This window comes from Anastrepha ludens, chromosome 3 (assembly GCF_028408465.1).
Source record: "Anastrepha ludens isolate Willacy chromosome 3, idAnaLude1.1, whole genome shotgun sequence".
In the NCBI taxonomy this organism is placed as follows: domain Eukaryota; kingdom Metazoa; phylum Arthropoda; class Insecta; order Diptera; family Tephritidae; genus Anastrepha; species Anastrepha ludens.
The window spans coordinates 58,441,892-58,456,591 of NC_071499.1; the positions used below are offsets into that span (position 1 = coordinate 58,441,892).

General features: G+C 36.1%; 1 protein-coding gene across 1 annotated transcript; it reads right to left on the reverse strand.

Annotated features, from left to right (window-relative positions):
- Positions 1-2,903: 2,903 nt before the first annotated feature.
- LOC128857523 (uncharacterized) lies at positions 2,904-13,495 on the reverse strand. The gene is made up of 3 exons (XM_054093274.1): positions 12,944-13,495; positions 12,422-12,845; positions 2,904-3,034 (listed from the first exon to the last, which is right to left on the reverse strand). The coding sequence occupies exons 1-3, from the start codon at positions 13,493-13,495 to the stop codon at positions 2,904-2,906; spliced, it is 1,107 nt and encodes a 368-aa protein (XP_053949249.1).
- Positions 13,496-14,700: the final 1,205 nt, after the last annotated feature.

Below are 14,700 nucleotides of genomic sequence, written 5' to 3' on the forward strand. Positions count from 1 at the left end.
CATCAACCAACTGATTCGATCTCATCAGTGTGGCTTCACACTTGGAAATTCCATAAATCACCAGCTATTCACGAAACGCCAAGTTTCGGAAAAAGACCCAAGAAAGGAGAACCGACACACTCTCTCTTCGTCCATTTTAAAGCCACATTTGACAGCGCGAAAAAGAGTTGTCTGAATTTACTATCTTCTCAAAACGAATACCGCTGTGTGACATAAAATGACAGCCAGAGAAATGAGAAGTACCAGAAGCTCTGCCAGAATTGAAAAACAACTCCAGAGTCATTTGATACACAACGAAGCTTCAGCCAAGGTGACTATTTATCTGACTCCCTTAACCTGATGCCTGAAAAGATTGCGCGAGTCGACACCATTTATTGAACGAGCATACAATTGCTGGCGTACGCCAATGATATTAATATTATCGGCCTTAAAAAATGCGCAGTTAGTTTTGTCTTTTCTAAGCTGGACAAAGAAGCAAAGCGAATGGGTCTGGCGGTGAACGAGGACAAGACGAAATACCTCTTGCCATCAAACGAACAGTCGGTGCACTCGCGTATCGGCACCCTCGGCACCATTTCTGATTTTGAAGTAGAGAAAGACTTCATTTATTTAGGAACTAGCATAAACAGCAATAAAATGGTTGACCTCGAAATGTAACGGAGAATCTCTCTTGCCAACAAGTGGTATTTTGGACTAAGTAGGCAAATGCGTAGTAAAGTTCTCTCTCGACGAACAAAACTAACACTCTACAAGGCTCTCATCATGCCCGTCCTAACGTATGGCGCAGAAGCGTGTACTCGTACAATGACAACATCCGATGAAGCGACGCTTGGAGTGTTTGAGAGAAAGAGACTTTGTAAGATTTTTGGACTTTTGCACGATGGCAACGGCGAATATCGCAGGCGATGGAACGGCTACGTTGGCTGGGTCATGTCGTGAATGGATACAAACGCTCCGGCTTTGAAAGTATTCGATGCGGTACCAGTTGGTGGTAGCAGAGGAAGAGGAAGGCCTCCTCTGCGTTGGAAAGATCAGGTGGAGAAGGACTGGACTTCCCTTGATTTGTCCAACTTGCGCCGGTTGGGACAAGAAAAAAAATCGGACAAAATCGCTTATGCGGTTATCGTGCCCCTATTTCTCCTAAAACCAGTGCATGCTTTTCAGAAATATTTGAATATCCCTGATTTCTGCAGAACTGAGGCCTTCCAATTTATTAAAATGGAATGAATGTCAGACAGAGTAGGACAATGACACAGAAGGCGCAAGATTATCTATTCCTCCTTCTCATCTAGACAACTTCTACAGAAATCAAGTGTTTGTACACCCATCAATAACGCTTTTGAAATTTTTTTATATAGGAGTCAGTCTTCAATGCCAAATCTGCTGTCAAAAAAATTCTCTTAGACTTAACATTTGATGTAAAGTACTTGTAAGCTATGCCTCGTAAATATTTCAATAGATATTCCTTTATTTAAGTTTCATTACAAAGTTCGTTGAAATATCAATGGGAAAAGGGGCGTCACTGTTCATTAGTAAAATTAATTGAAAGCAAATATGCGCCCATAAAACTAAAAGGTATTTGAAAACATTCACCCAACCATCCGGTTGGCAATAGTTGGTATTTCAAGAATAAATATATTCACTAGCAACAAAAAACAAGGCTGCGTCATCCAACCTATTTTTATGGTTAAATGCACTACTTTGCATAAAAATGCCTATTTTCGGTTTTGAGGTTAATCTCCTTACATAATTTGTGTAATAAAATTAAGCTGAAAATGGCCCAAATAGCAGTGAGATGTTTGCACTGACAAGGGTCAAATTGTCGGGACGCTTACGTAAGCGAGCTAACACTCAACAAATTACTTTTGCTTCATTGCATGTGTGTGAGTGCCATAAGCATATGCAACATCTTCTTACTGTCACTCAATTTCTTTTCTGTTCAATTCGTTGCAACGAAAATCAAGGTTAAATGCAATAATTACATCATCATGCAACACGAATCATATGTATGTGCGTGTGTGTGTGGAAGGGACAGTTGCGCCGATAGGCGTTGCATGTACTTATGTGGGTATTTTGACACTTGAACTGTCAGCCAGCGCAGAGGCAAAGTATTTCATGAATAAGTATTGAAAAGAGCTTAGTAACCCCTCCCCCCACATTTGCTATACAAATGTGTTGCCGACGGCTTATCTAGGGAGTTGAAGGGTGTCCAAAAGGCCAGGCGACCAGCTGAATAGGCGATGAAACAATCAAACAAAAAAACGCACACACAGCCAACGTTGTTGACGTGGGGCTAAACCCATTCAAGCGGCACTCAAGATGCGTACAAAAGCCATGGAGTTACGATTGCTGGGCGGCCCAACTACCCTAGATTGCAGCTTAAATAGATAATAGGACAGATGCGTTGAATGCAACGCAACTTGTAAAAGAAAAAGGCGACCTCGTCGTGCTTGCCAATGGCTGCTTTGCATTTTCAGAGTTCAATTTTCTAAGCCGCTTTGTGTGGCGTGCATTCGCAGCAATAACAGCAATAAGAGAACAACAACAACGTGCTCGCACATTCACAAGCCTACACTCAAGCACAGAGAGCCCTTAACACGCACGCGTAGATAAATTTTTTAAATGATTGCGTGCTAGTGTATAAGTGTGTGTGCGTTTGTGTGTGTGTAATTAGTGGAATTGCGTATTGTTGATCTCTTTTGCGTTGAAGTTCACTTATCGCGCTTGGCCCTAAAGCTGCACTTTATCGTTCGCACTTGCGTTGCGCGCCTCCCCAATATCGCGTGTATCCCAGCTTTGCTTGCCTTCCAATCGCGCCAACCTTTATTGCTCTTGAATGTTTATGTATTTGAGCATTTTTTCATTTTTTATTTTTTTATTTGGCCATTGTATGTAGAATTGTATTAAAAGTGGTGCTGCTTAATCGCTGCTGGCACCAATATGCCATCATCATCTTTATTGCTGTTAGTGTTGTTGTCACATGCCAGGAGCGTAGTCGGTTGCGGTACAGTGAGGCCGCAGTATTTTATCTGTGCTAGAAAGATGCACGAAATGTAGTTGAATTTGGTTGAATTTTGTGAAATTAATTCGGTAAATTAAGTTCGACGTGGTAAGTTAAGGTGAAGGCAAATTATTAGGTTAGGTTGTGGTGGCTGTTGAAAATTCGTCTATTTGTGATGCCACGTGATTGAACCCACACATGGAGTGGAGTTAATTTTCGTATTTCTATTTTCAAAGCTCAAAGCATCAAAGCCGGATTAAAAATAACTAAACAAACTATAAAAATAAAATAAAACGAAATGGAATAAAATGAAAAAAAAAATAAAGTAAAATTAAATTAAAATAAATTGGTTGAAATTAAATAAAGAATGAAATTACAATAAATTAAAGCAAAACTAAATTAAATAAAAAATAAATAAATAATGGAATAAAATCAAATAAAATTAATAAAAAAATATTTTCGAATATCCTACTAAATCTTTAATAAAAATACCCTTGAATAGGGGGTGTTTTCACATGATAAAGTAACAAAAATTGAAAATCTTCCTAAATCATTTACGAGCTTTTTAAGAAAAATTTTTTTAAAACCGGTCAAAAACTGCGTTGACTAGGATTTTTCAACAAAGTATGTCAAAACATCCCCATTGTGTGGGTAAACGATTTCCATTAATTCATCAGTATTTTCAAAGATGGGCTCTAGCGTAGCCTCCACAACATATAGCCACAACGAAAACGTTGAATCCTACGCTCTACTACCGCATTAATTACTGTATGGGGTCCATAAACAACACACATTTTTTCAGGCGCCTGCTATAAATTTTCACCTTGGCCTTAGTGACACTAAAGATTGGATGAATTTTCTGTTGTTTTATTTGTATTTCAGAACTCTGTAGGTTACCAAACACAAAACTGCCAAAAAGTTCGCTTTGGAGCGTAATGCCACTTTTGAATTACCATATAAATAGAAAATGACCCGATACGATCTACCAAAGTAGAGGCTGGAATTTTTTATATGGCAGAAAAAGCTTACACAACACAAATAATTTAAAAAACAAAAATGCCAAAAATCAACGGTGTATTTTAATGGCATGAACTTGTTGTTGTACTAAAATTCAATGGAAATAAAAATTCTGATTAAAATGTAGAAAGTTTTGATGGAGTTTTGAAAACATTTTCGTTTTAGCAAAATTTTGAAGTGAAAGTTCCTAGACGTCGATGGACGAGCGAGAAAGGATAGTAAAATTTCAAGGCCATGCAACGTTTTGGGCATTTTCGTTCCGCGAGAAAGAAAAAAGATATAACGTAGAGGAAAAAGAGCGAGAGAGCTATACCTCACATACATATATCTTAGATACACCTTAGGCTATTTTTTCTGAGGTATCCCTTGTGATTGCTAATTTCTAGTGAGAAATAATACTGCCTTGGCTCTTGTTTGTTGGTGCAAACTTGCAGGAAATATATTTTTGGTGCCTACTTTTTGGTGTTATTTTCCTTGGTGCCTTCTGTTTGGGCCGTTTTTTGGTCCAAATTTTTTGGGCGTTGTTTTTTTGGTGCCTTCTTTTTGGCGCTTATTTCTGTTTTCTAGCTAGTGCTTGTGCGTACTATAAAGTGCTATCCATTCCGGCGTCGGACTTATTGGTATAACCTTGCGGTAATTTGTGCCTTTACTGCGGTCCTGGAATCGCTGCGTTTGTGCTGGTGATAAACGCTCGGAGTGCGCGTTGTTGCCACGGTTTGTGACCGGCGTTTACCTACACCGGTCGACCCTTCACCGTTTTTTGTAAATTTTGTCTATTTGTATTCTCTGCAAATGTTGTGAATTTCTTTACATATACATTCTTTCTCTCTCTCACTCTCTCTCATTCTCTCTGGGGTCTCTCTCTCTCTTTCCCTCTCGGGCCTCTCCCTCTTTCATTGAAAGTTTCACTTATGTGTACTACGCCACACACACTTTGTTTTGAAAATTGAAGTATTTGAAAAAAGTTTTAAAAGTTAAATATATGAAAAATTTTGAAAAAGTTTAAAAATTTCGTACAAAGTTTTAGACCTTGCGCTATATAATTTTTGTTGTAGTTATAAAAATATAGAAAAATACCTAAAGGGCTATAAAGCTGAGTATCCCAAAAAAAGTCCACAAATTCTGATTAAAAAGGACAAAGTTTTGATGGAATTTTAAAAATATAAAAAAAAAAATTAAGTATTTAAAAATTTTTTAAAATTTAAGTATTTGAAAAATTGTGAAATTTTTTTAAATTTTAGTATATGAAAAATTTAAAAAAATTTTTAAAATTTCGTACAGAGTTTTAAACTTTACACTATATGATTTTTGTTGTAGAGATGTGTTTATGGGAAAAAATCGTAGGGGTACGAATTATTGTAGTAGTGGTTGGGGCAGGTATATTGAGCAAGTAAATATTCACTAATCACGAAAGCGAGCGGGCTGCCTAATCACTTTAAGGTTAATAAAGAGTACAAAAAAAGTATAATTTTTTCAAGTTCATTCGCTTCTCCGGTACATGGGACCTGGTATGTCGCTATACCCTGGTACACATGCCGTATGTAGAGCGAACTTCTAGAGCCGAAGAGTTACAAACTTTTTTTTTTTCATGACAATGAATTTAAACAATGAACCTTTTTTTCGATTTTTAACGATCTTCTGTAATTTATTGATCGCTTTTGTCAGTTAATATCTTCTGTTTCTACGAATTATGCGGTCCTTAATCAGCGATGCGTACGACACTGCCCAACATCAAGCACAACCACATACACTTACAGTATCGGACGAAACATTTGCAACTAAAATGTGGGCAATGAAAACTTTCGATTGCTCAGCCCTTATTTGGTTGGAACCTGTTAATTTCACTTTATTTGTAATAAAAGATGTTGATTTACGTAAATAAAACAAATTTATTCAAATTCAACAGTTCATATCTTAAATTTAAAAATCAAATGTGTCCAACACCTGTATCTAATAAGACAAAACAATTGCAACTAAAGGAAATGAGTAAACTATTTTTATTAAACTTAGTATTTCGTGGCAAAACCATTGCTCTGAATAACGGCTCAGCATCGTCTCGGAATTGAGGCTATCAAATTGTCAACTATCGTTTGTGGTATATTTCTCCATGCCTCCAGGACTCTTTGGAAAAATTGGTCAGTATTTGCCACATTAGTCCGATCAATTTTCTTTTTTACTATTTCCCATAGGTTTTCTATGGGGTTAAGATCTGGGTATTGTGGGGGCCACTCCATTATGTCCACTTTATTCCTCTGGAACCATGCTTTCAGGACCTTCGCCGTATGCTTCGGGTCATTATCCTGGTGGAAGACCCACTTCAAGGGCATTTCCCACTCAGCATGTGGCAGCATTACCGATTCCATAATGTCCCTGTAAACGTACTGGTCCATTATGCCCATAATACGATGGAGTGGTCCCAAACCAGCAGCAGAAAAGCATCCCCAGACCATAATGTAAGCACTATGCTTAACAGTCTTTACACAGTATCATTTTTGAAGACGCTTGTTACGTGGGCGTCGAACGTAGGATACGCCATCACTTCCGACCAAATTAAATTTGGATTCGTCGCTGAAAAGAACAGCTTTCCACTTGCTTAATGGCCAATCTATGTGATCCCTTGTGAACTGCAATCGTTTTTGTTGGTTACGCTTACTAATAAGCGGCTTCTTTGCTGGTCGGTACGTCCGTAAATCAGCTTCAGCCAGGCGACGACTGGCAGTTTTTGAGCTGATTGGTAACCCAAGCTCTTTTACCAATTGGGGGCACTTCTAAATGGATATTTTTTTACCTCTCTCACTATCAGTTTGTTAGTTCTTTCATCCGTTTTTCTTGGTCGGCCTCCTCGATGCACCACCGCGATAGTTTTGTTTTTTATAAAGCTCGCAATAATTCGAGAAATTGATGACTTATGAATATTATATTTTATGGATATATCTTTCTGGGTCATTCCTTTGTTATATTCATCTACAACACGCGCGCGTAATACTTCACCGAACTTATTTCGAGCCATTACTTCATTTAACTCAACTTTACAAAAAAAATTGTGTTATCGCCATAAATTCTGCACAAAACTGATGTTCACAAATTGACACGATTAAACTAAACTCAGAACAGTTAGAAAACAAAACCAAGCTCAAGCATTTTTACCGTTATATAGCTAAGCTCACAAGGTTGCAATTGTTTTGTCGCTCATAGTTGCAAGATAATTTAATTTTTTTTTAAATACAGCTACAAAAAGGAAAGGATCTTGAAAAGATTTTTTGGAAAATATTACTCAGATGCTCTAGTATCCATAGCGTGAAATTGAAATGCAATTGAGTGAAGAATGACATTATGACAAAAAATAAATTGAAGGCTGCATTGCAGTTGTAAATGTTTTGTCCGATACTGTACAACCACCGCCACCACCAACACCACTGGCTTTTACCAATATAACATAGTCATCGCCACTTGAGCTCATTAACTTGCAATTTATTTTCCGCCGCCACTCATCCAATAAAAAGTTCACATGCAGCGATCACCGCCGCTTCGTATTTAATCGCCTTTATCCGCATGTCTTTATCCCGCGAAAGATGCATAGACACATCTGTCCAGACTGCCTCCAGCCGCGTTTAATAGGAACGCATAGACGGGGCGGCCTCTAATAAAAATCGCTCAGTAGTAAAATTAATTAAAGACTCACATTTTCATAAGGGTGAAACATGAAAATGTATTTTATTGTGTTATGGCGTATTTTAAGTGTCATGCTTTTCATGTCACTTCCGATATCTGAGCGGTTCACGGCTGCGCAGCGTCGATGTGACAGCGTGGGAGCGCATTCAATGCTGCACAGCGCAGGTTCTTGAACTGTACATATATATGTGCACATGTGCTTTGCTTATATGTATGTATGTACAAAAAGTATAAAGATTAAAATGTCCATTTATGTTATTTTGAAAATTATTTTCGCTATTTCCCATTGCTTTGTTCTCTCAGTAATTTTGATATTATTTGCATGGCGTGGGTACTTGCCACTTATGAAATCTTAAATCCTAAGCTAGATTTGTAGTTTAAGTATGCATGTAAATATGTCCAATATGTGAAATAAGCACATTCGCAAACACGTAGTTACATACATACATACAAACTTAGATATTTGCTTGGCCGCCCGCCGGTCTGGTTAACTCAACGAGCTTTTATTGCGACCGTACAGTGTCATTACTGTCTGTACGTGATTTCACATATAAATTTGCTCATTTTCTGTGCGATTCTTAGAAGTCACCGTGAAATGAAAATTTTCGCTCAAACACTCAGATTTTCGCGCATCAGATACGTATTTTGTGTGGCTGTTCAAGTATTTTTGCATTCATTCGCTTTTTTTTGTTTTTGTTTGTTTTATTGTATTGTTCAATTAGTGCACGGGTAAAAGTTTCAGCAATCTTATTTACTTTGAACCGGTAAACACTTGTTTGCTTCACATTTACCCATGCAACCTTGTTTCGACGTTTGTGCATTAGAAGAGACATGACTAACTCGCTCGGTTTGTTTGTAAGTCGGATTGTTAAACTGTTTTCCAGCTTGCTTAATGCATATCGCTTACATCAGCAAATAAATACGAGTTGTAAATGCCGCCGACAAAAGCGTCGCTTGATTAAGAAGTGTCGATATTTCACAAACTTTAACAATACTCAGTCAAACTGACATAATCTGGCCAACAACGTCAGTCATTTGTCTATTGTCTCACACAAAAATAACACAAATATACGGCTGTTGAAAATAATTTTTGACTCAAACTATACTTACACAAGTACATACATACATACTCGCCTACAAAGTCATTTATTCTAATTATTTATTTTAAAGGTCTGTGACCTGAGCTTGAAGTTTGTAATTTAATTTAATTAAAAATATATTAAAAAAAAAAATTAAAATAAATTAAATTAAATACAAAAAAGCGAAAAAAACAAAATATTTAGTATTTCTACATTGAGAGGTCAAAGACGGATTAAAAATAAAACAACAAATTATAAAAATAAAATAAAATCAAATATAATTAAAAAATAAAATGAAATTAAGAAAATTTATAAAATTAACTAAAAAATTTAATAAATTTAAATCTATCATTTAGATTACCCGACTACTGTAGTGTATTCCAAGCGGAAGTATGCGCTATCTGGTATGCTGCGAAAACTATCTTAGAAAAGGGAATATCACTAGAGGATATCCGCTTTTTCACTGACAGTCAAGTGGCTGTTCGAGCACTCAGCTCCTCTTATACCCACTCAGATGTGGTTTAATTCTGTCTCTTATCTCTTAACGAAATAAGTGTTCAGAATTCTGTCCAAGTTATCTGGATACCGGGTCACAGTGGATTCGAAGGTAGCTGCAAAGCTGATGAGCTCGCAAGAGCTGGAGCTGCGCAATCAAATGTTAGTAACTTACCCACAATCCACATACCGCTCCCAACATGTAAAATGATCATTGATCGAGAATTTCACAGCATTGCTGATCGGAGGTGGCGAGTGGAAACTACCTGCGTTACGACCAGACAAATCTGGCCATCCTACAATCTGAAACAGACAAAAACCCTTATAAGTCTTTCGAAACACGAACTAAGGCATATAATATCTCTTATCACCGGCCACTGCCTTTTGGGCACTCACGCACGTCGGCTCGGGGTTCCTCAAAACGACCTGTGCAGATACTGCGAGGACGAAGATGAGGAAGTATCGAGCAGGCATTTGCTATGCAGTTGCCCCGGTCTAGCCAGAAGTCGACTCGCTCTTCTAGGCTCTCCAACAATTGACAATCTTTCAGTACTCTCGGACCTGAAAATCGAATCTCTCATCAAATTCTCGAAACAAATTAATATCTTTGACCAAAATCTATAACAAAAATCTCCGTTAGGTGGGGAAATCATACAATATAATGAGCTCTAGCGCAACACAACGGACCCAACTTGCGGTCTATGTGGCACTCCGATGCGGGGTCACCCTTAAACCAACCAACCAACTAAATAAAACTAAAATACAGTAAAATTAAATTAAATTAAAATATAATAAGTTAAATTAAATTAAATAAACTAAAACGGAAATCAAACTGAATTAAATTAAAGTAAGTAATAGTAAATAAGATAACATAAAATACAATAAAATAAACTAAAATCAAATATAAAAAAATAAGAAAATATAACTTAAATTAAAGTAAAATAAAGTGACTTAAATTAAATAAGGAATCAATTAAAAATAAAACCAAATTACAATGAAATACTTTAAAACAATACCGAATTAAATTAAACTAAAATAAAATAAAACGTAATGAAACACAATAAATGAAAATAAAACAAAACTTAATTAATTTAAATGAAATTACAATAAAAAATTGAAGTAAAATTAATATAAAACAAATTCAATTAAAATAATCTAACATAAAAAAATAAAGCAAATTAAAACTAAATTAAATTGAATAAAAAAGCGAAGCAATTAAAATAAAATAAATAAATAAAAATAGTACATTTATTTCTTGTTCACTCCTCTCGGGAGCATAGGGCCTCGATAAGACTTGTCTTGCGTTGGTTTCGTTAATCTATTTGATTTCTGACAGGGTAGGTGATTAGCCTGCCGCTATTAGTAAATAAATCAATAGTTAATAAATAAGTAAAAAAGCACCAAGAAAGCGTATGGCATAGGGCATACCCAAGGATGATAGATTTACCAGGTTTAGCCCACAACTATGGTGAAAAACAAAATTGTGAAAGGAACTTCGGCTACCACGTCACAGGGGTAATCCCCCAACCGAGTTCTGCTCGATCATTCCACATGGATTCACACACTCGTTCAATCAGTCGTTGTTCAGACAGTAACGAAGTGGCATTGGCTGATTTTTCCCGTATATCACTAACACATTCTTAGTTTTTCCCGTAAACAAAATGGATTTATTACCCGCAACGTCAGCTCATCAGCTGATTCTGTAAAATTCGCTGAGAGCCGGCTAACGATCTCATATTGGCCACACCATTAAAAACGTTTTCACCATGGGTAAACCTCATAAAACTGGGTCGAGGAAGCTAGCACCGCCACAACGTCAAAATCAAAAACTTTTTGTGCCCAATTTATGGGCTATTTATGGGCTAATTTTGGGCCGCGACAAAAATTTTTGGGCTCTTCTCAATCTAGAATCATTGACACTTCAAAGTGGCGGTGCCAGCTGTAAAATAGCCAGCACCGCCACAATGATAACTCGAGAACGGTTGGTCGTAGAAAAATCTCAAGCATATCAAAATTTTGGGCTATTTATGGGCTTTCAAATGCATACAAACAAAACAAAAAAAAACCACCCCCTCTGTGTACACTAACACCCACACTCAATTTTCGCGTAAATAATAATGAAAATGGCAAACTAAATAATTTTTACAGCAGTATCATTACAGTTACATGCTTCTTAATAGTATTCAGCTGCAAAATAATTTTTAATAAATTTTTTAAATTTTTTATAAATGAAGGTTGAGTGAACGATCAACCGTTCTCGAGTTATCGCTGTACCAATGTTGGCTATTTCACAGCTGATATGCAAAACTGAAAATTAATCGAAAACTATACAAGTCCAAAAAATTTTGTTGCAGCGCATAAAGTAGACAATATTGTATGGAGAAGTAATTTTTTTAGTGTCCTATTTAATAGAGTTAATATTTGATGATTGAACCTTTTTTGTAGGCAAACTAACAGATGTGTCATATAGTGATAAGAAAAAAATCGCAATCACACGAAAATATATAGTTTTTTTTATTGATTTTGAGATCCAAAAAAAAATTAAATATCTTTAATTAAACTATATTATCATATAGGTTTTATAATTTCATACAGTAAATATAAAAACAAACTATTCATTAAAATAAATATTTATTTTTTAAGCTTATAGATGGCTACATGTGGCTGAAGCCACGTACAGTCTTTTATTTTTTTTGGCTTTTGTTGGGGATTAAAATCATCAAACTCTATCCATGAGTTATCTCCACACAAAACAAGACCCGTGTAATGGCCATTTACCGGAACTGAAAAAGAATCATAATTTTTAATACTTTCATGGCAATTTTTGGTGTTAGCGATTCATTACCTTCGTTTTTTGAAATAATATTTTCTTTATTCTCAATGGCGGTTTTTAATTTTTTCATTTCTTGATTTCTTGTATTTTTTCGAGAAATAAATTCTCTAAATTTGACGACACCAAGTAGCTGCAGTTTATTTTTATTCTTAAATTCAATACATTTTTGAATATCCTTCAGTTGTATATTGCAGTTATTATCGTCTACAGGGTATATCTCGACTATTGCAAAGAGCCCTAAAATAAAATTTTTTTAATTATATTAATATAAATAAAGTAAAATATTACAAATATAAGAAAATAAATTTGTAAATTGATACACACCAATTCGAAAATCAATATTTGTTGTTATTTTGCAGTTTCGACATGGCTTTGCATGTCTAATAAATACAGATTCCTCCAAATACTGAGGAATTTGTTTTATTTCGTTGAGTGGCACTAAAACTGTTGGCCAATCCTTTTCTATGGGAGCGCAGCCAGTACTACAAGTTTTGATCGTTGTAAAGCTGGGAATTTTTGAAAACAGTTTTGCGCATAATTCTCCAGCGTTAATTTGGCATTTCACTGCGTCGATTTCCTCTCCTTCTTGAAATGGCATCAACGATTTTAATAATTTTGCTCGCGTAATGTACATGCCGTAATTCAGTTGGTGGGTACTCATGCTTGCAATAAGATCGAAGAAAATCAGTTTTGATTTTTTGCAGCACTCCATAAAATCGGCATCGTCAAAACATGCAACCGTGAAGATCTGAAATAAAATGTAACGATTGCATAACAATACAATAACAAAATTATCATATTAATTGTTTTTATTGGAAACTTCGCTATGATGCGTGTATATATTACCTGAGCAATGGAATCAAATGCACAAGTGTTTGATAAAACTGTGGCTTTTCCATCGACTGGTACAGGTGCAGTGCAACTATTTCCATTTTTTAATACTGGAAAGCGTTTAAGTGATTGATGCAGTAAAAGCTGATTTTCGGTAAAATTCGGCTGCAAGTATAGTGATTGTGTTTCAACTTTTCGTTTTTTTTCTACGGCTATTTTCTTTTTTTCCTCTTTTGCCACTAGCCCGTACCAATTTTCATAAGTTCTGGAGGCCAGAATGTTCTCAATTTCCTCTTTTGACATCCGCAGACACAATTGACACAGATGCTTGTCCAGTGGCTCATCTTCAGGAATCGTTGCAGCAAACGAGGACGTGCAAATTTTGCAAGTAACTGAGGAATCACGATGAAGTGGTTCCTTGCAGAACGATCGTGGAGAATTCACATCTGTTGGCGATTGTTGTGAAGACATCGTCGGTGTCGTATCTAGTCCACTCATATGCATTTTCCCATCAATGATGTCTGTATGCTTTACAATAAAATCATCCACACGAATTGGAAATGTCATGTTTCCAAAATATCGGTTTCTGATGTTATTGAACATTGACTCACTGCAGCTGCTTTATTTATGTTTAATTTTATGTTTAAATATTTGATACATTAAAGGTATTGAAGAAATTATCGTATTTATTCAATATTGTCTGCATTATAGGCTGATGATGGGATACAACAAAATTTTTTAGACTCGTTTAGCTCTCAAGTAATTGCCAGTTTTGCAAATCAGCTGTAAAACAACCAGCACCGCCACAATGATAACTCGAGAACGATTGGTCGTAGAAAAATCTCAAGCATATCAAAATTTTGGGCTATTTATGGGCTTTCAAATGCATACAAACAAAACAAAAAAAAACCACCCTTTCTGTGTACACTAACACTCCCCTCCTCAACTTGCGTGAATAAAAATGACAAAAAAATATAAAAATTTTTTTTTTGCAACTGAATAGTGTTGAGTAGCAAGTAACTTTGATAATAGTGCTGTGAAAAAATTTTAGTTTGTCGTTTTCATTATTATTTACAGGACATATGCATGTGGGGGTGTCAGTTTATGCAGAGAGGGTGACTTTTTAAAAATTTGTTTATATGGATTTGAAAGCCCATAAATAGCCCAAAATTCTGATATCCTTGAGATTTTTCTACGACCAACCGTTCTCGAGTTATCATTGTGGCGGTGCTGGCTATTTTACAGCTGGCACCGCCACTTTGAAGTGTCAATGATTCTAGATTGAGAAGAGCCCAAAAATTTTTGTCGCGGCCCAAAATTAGCCCATAAATAGCCCATAAATTGGGCACAAAAAGTTTTTGATTTTGACGTTGTGGCGGTGCTAGCTTCCTCGACCCCATAAAACTCATATTTTCAATTCTGCCAACTCTGTTTCAAGAGACATTCATTATTCCGCGTTTATACAGGGAAACTTTTATTGCTTTGAATTTCCGAATTCGCCTTCAATGTTTCCGTCGTATGCACACAAATTTCAATTGCTAGTTTTTGGTTTAAAGTCAACAACAACATTCAGAAGATCGAGAACACAAAGGGTGGCGATAGAGCACGAGCATCGCAAGTAACGTGTTGAAGCAACAAACGTTTGCCTGTATGAACGCGGTCTTACTAATACTCATTAAGGGTTCTAAAGAAATGTAATTTTTGGAAGCGCTTTTCGGGCGCTACCAACAGAGCACGTAATTTGCAGAAATTATAAATTTTCAGATAGGATG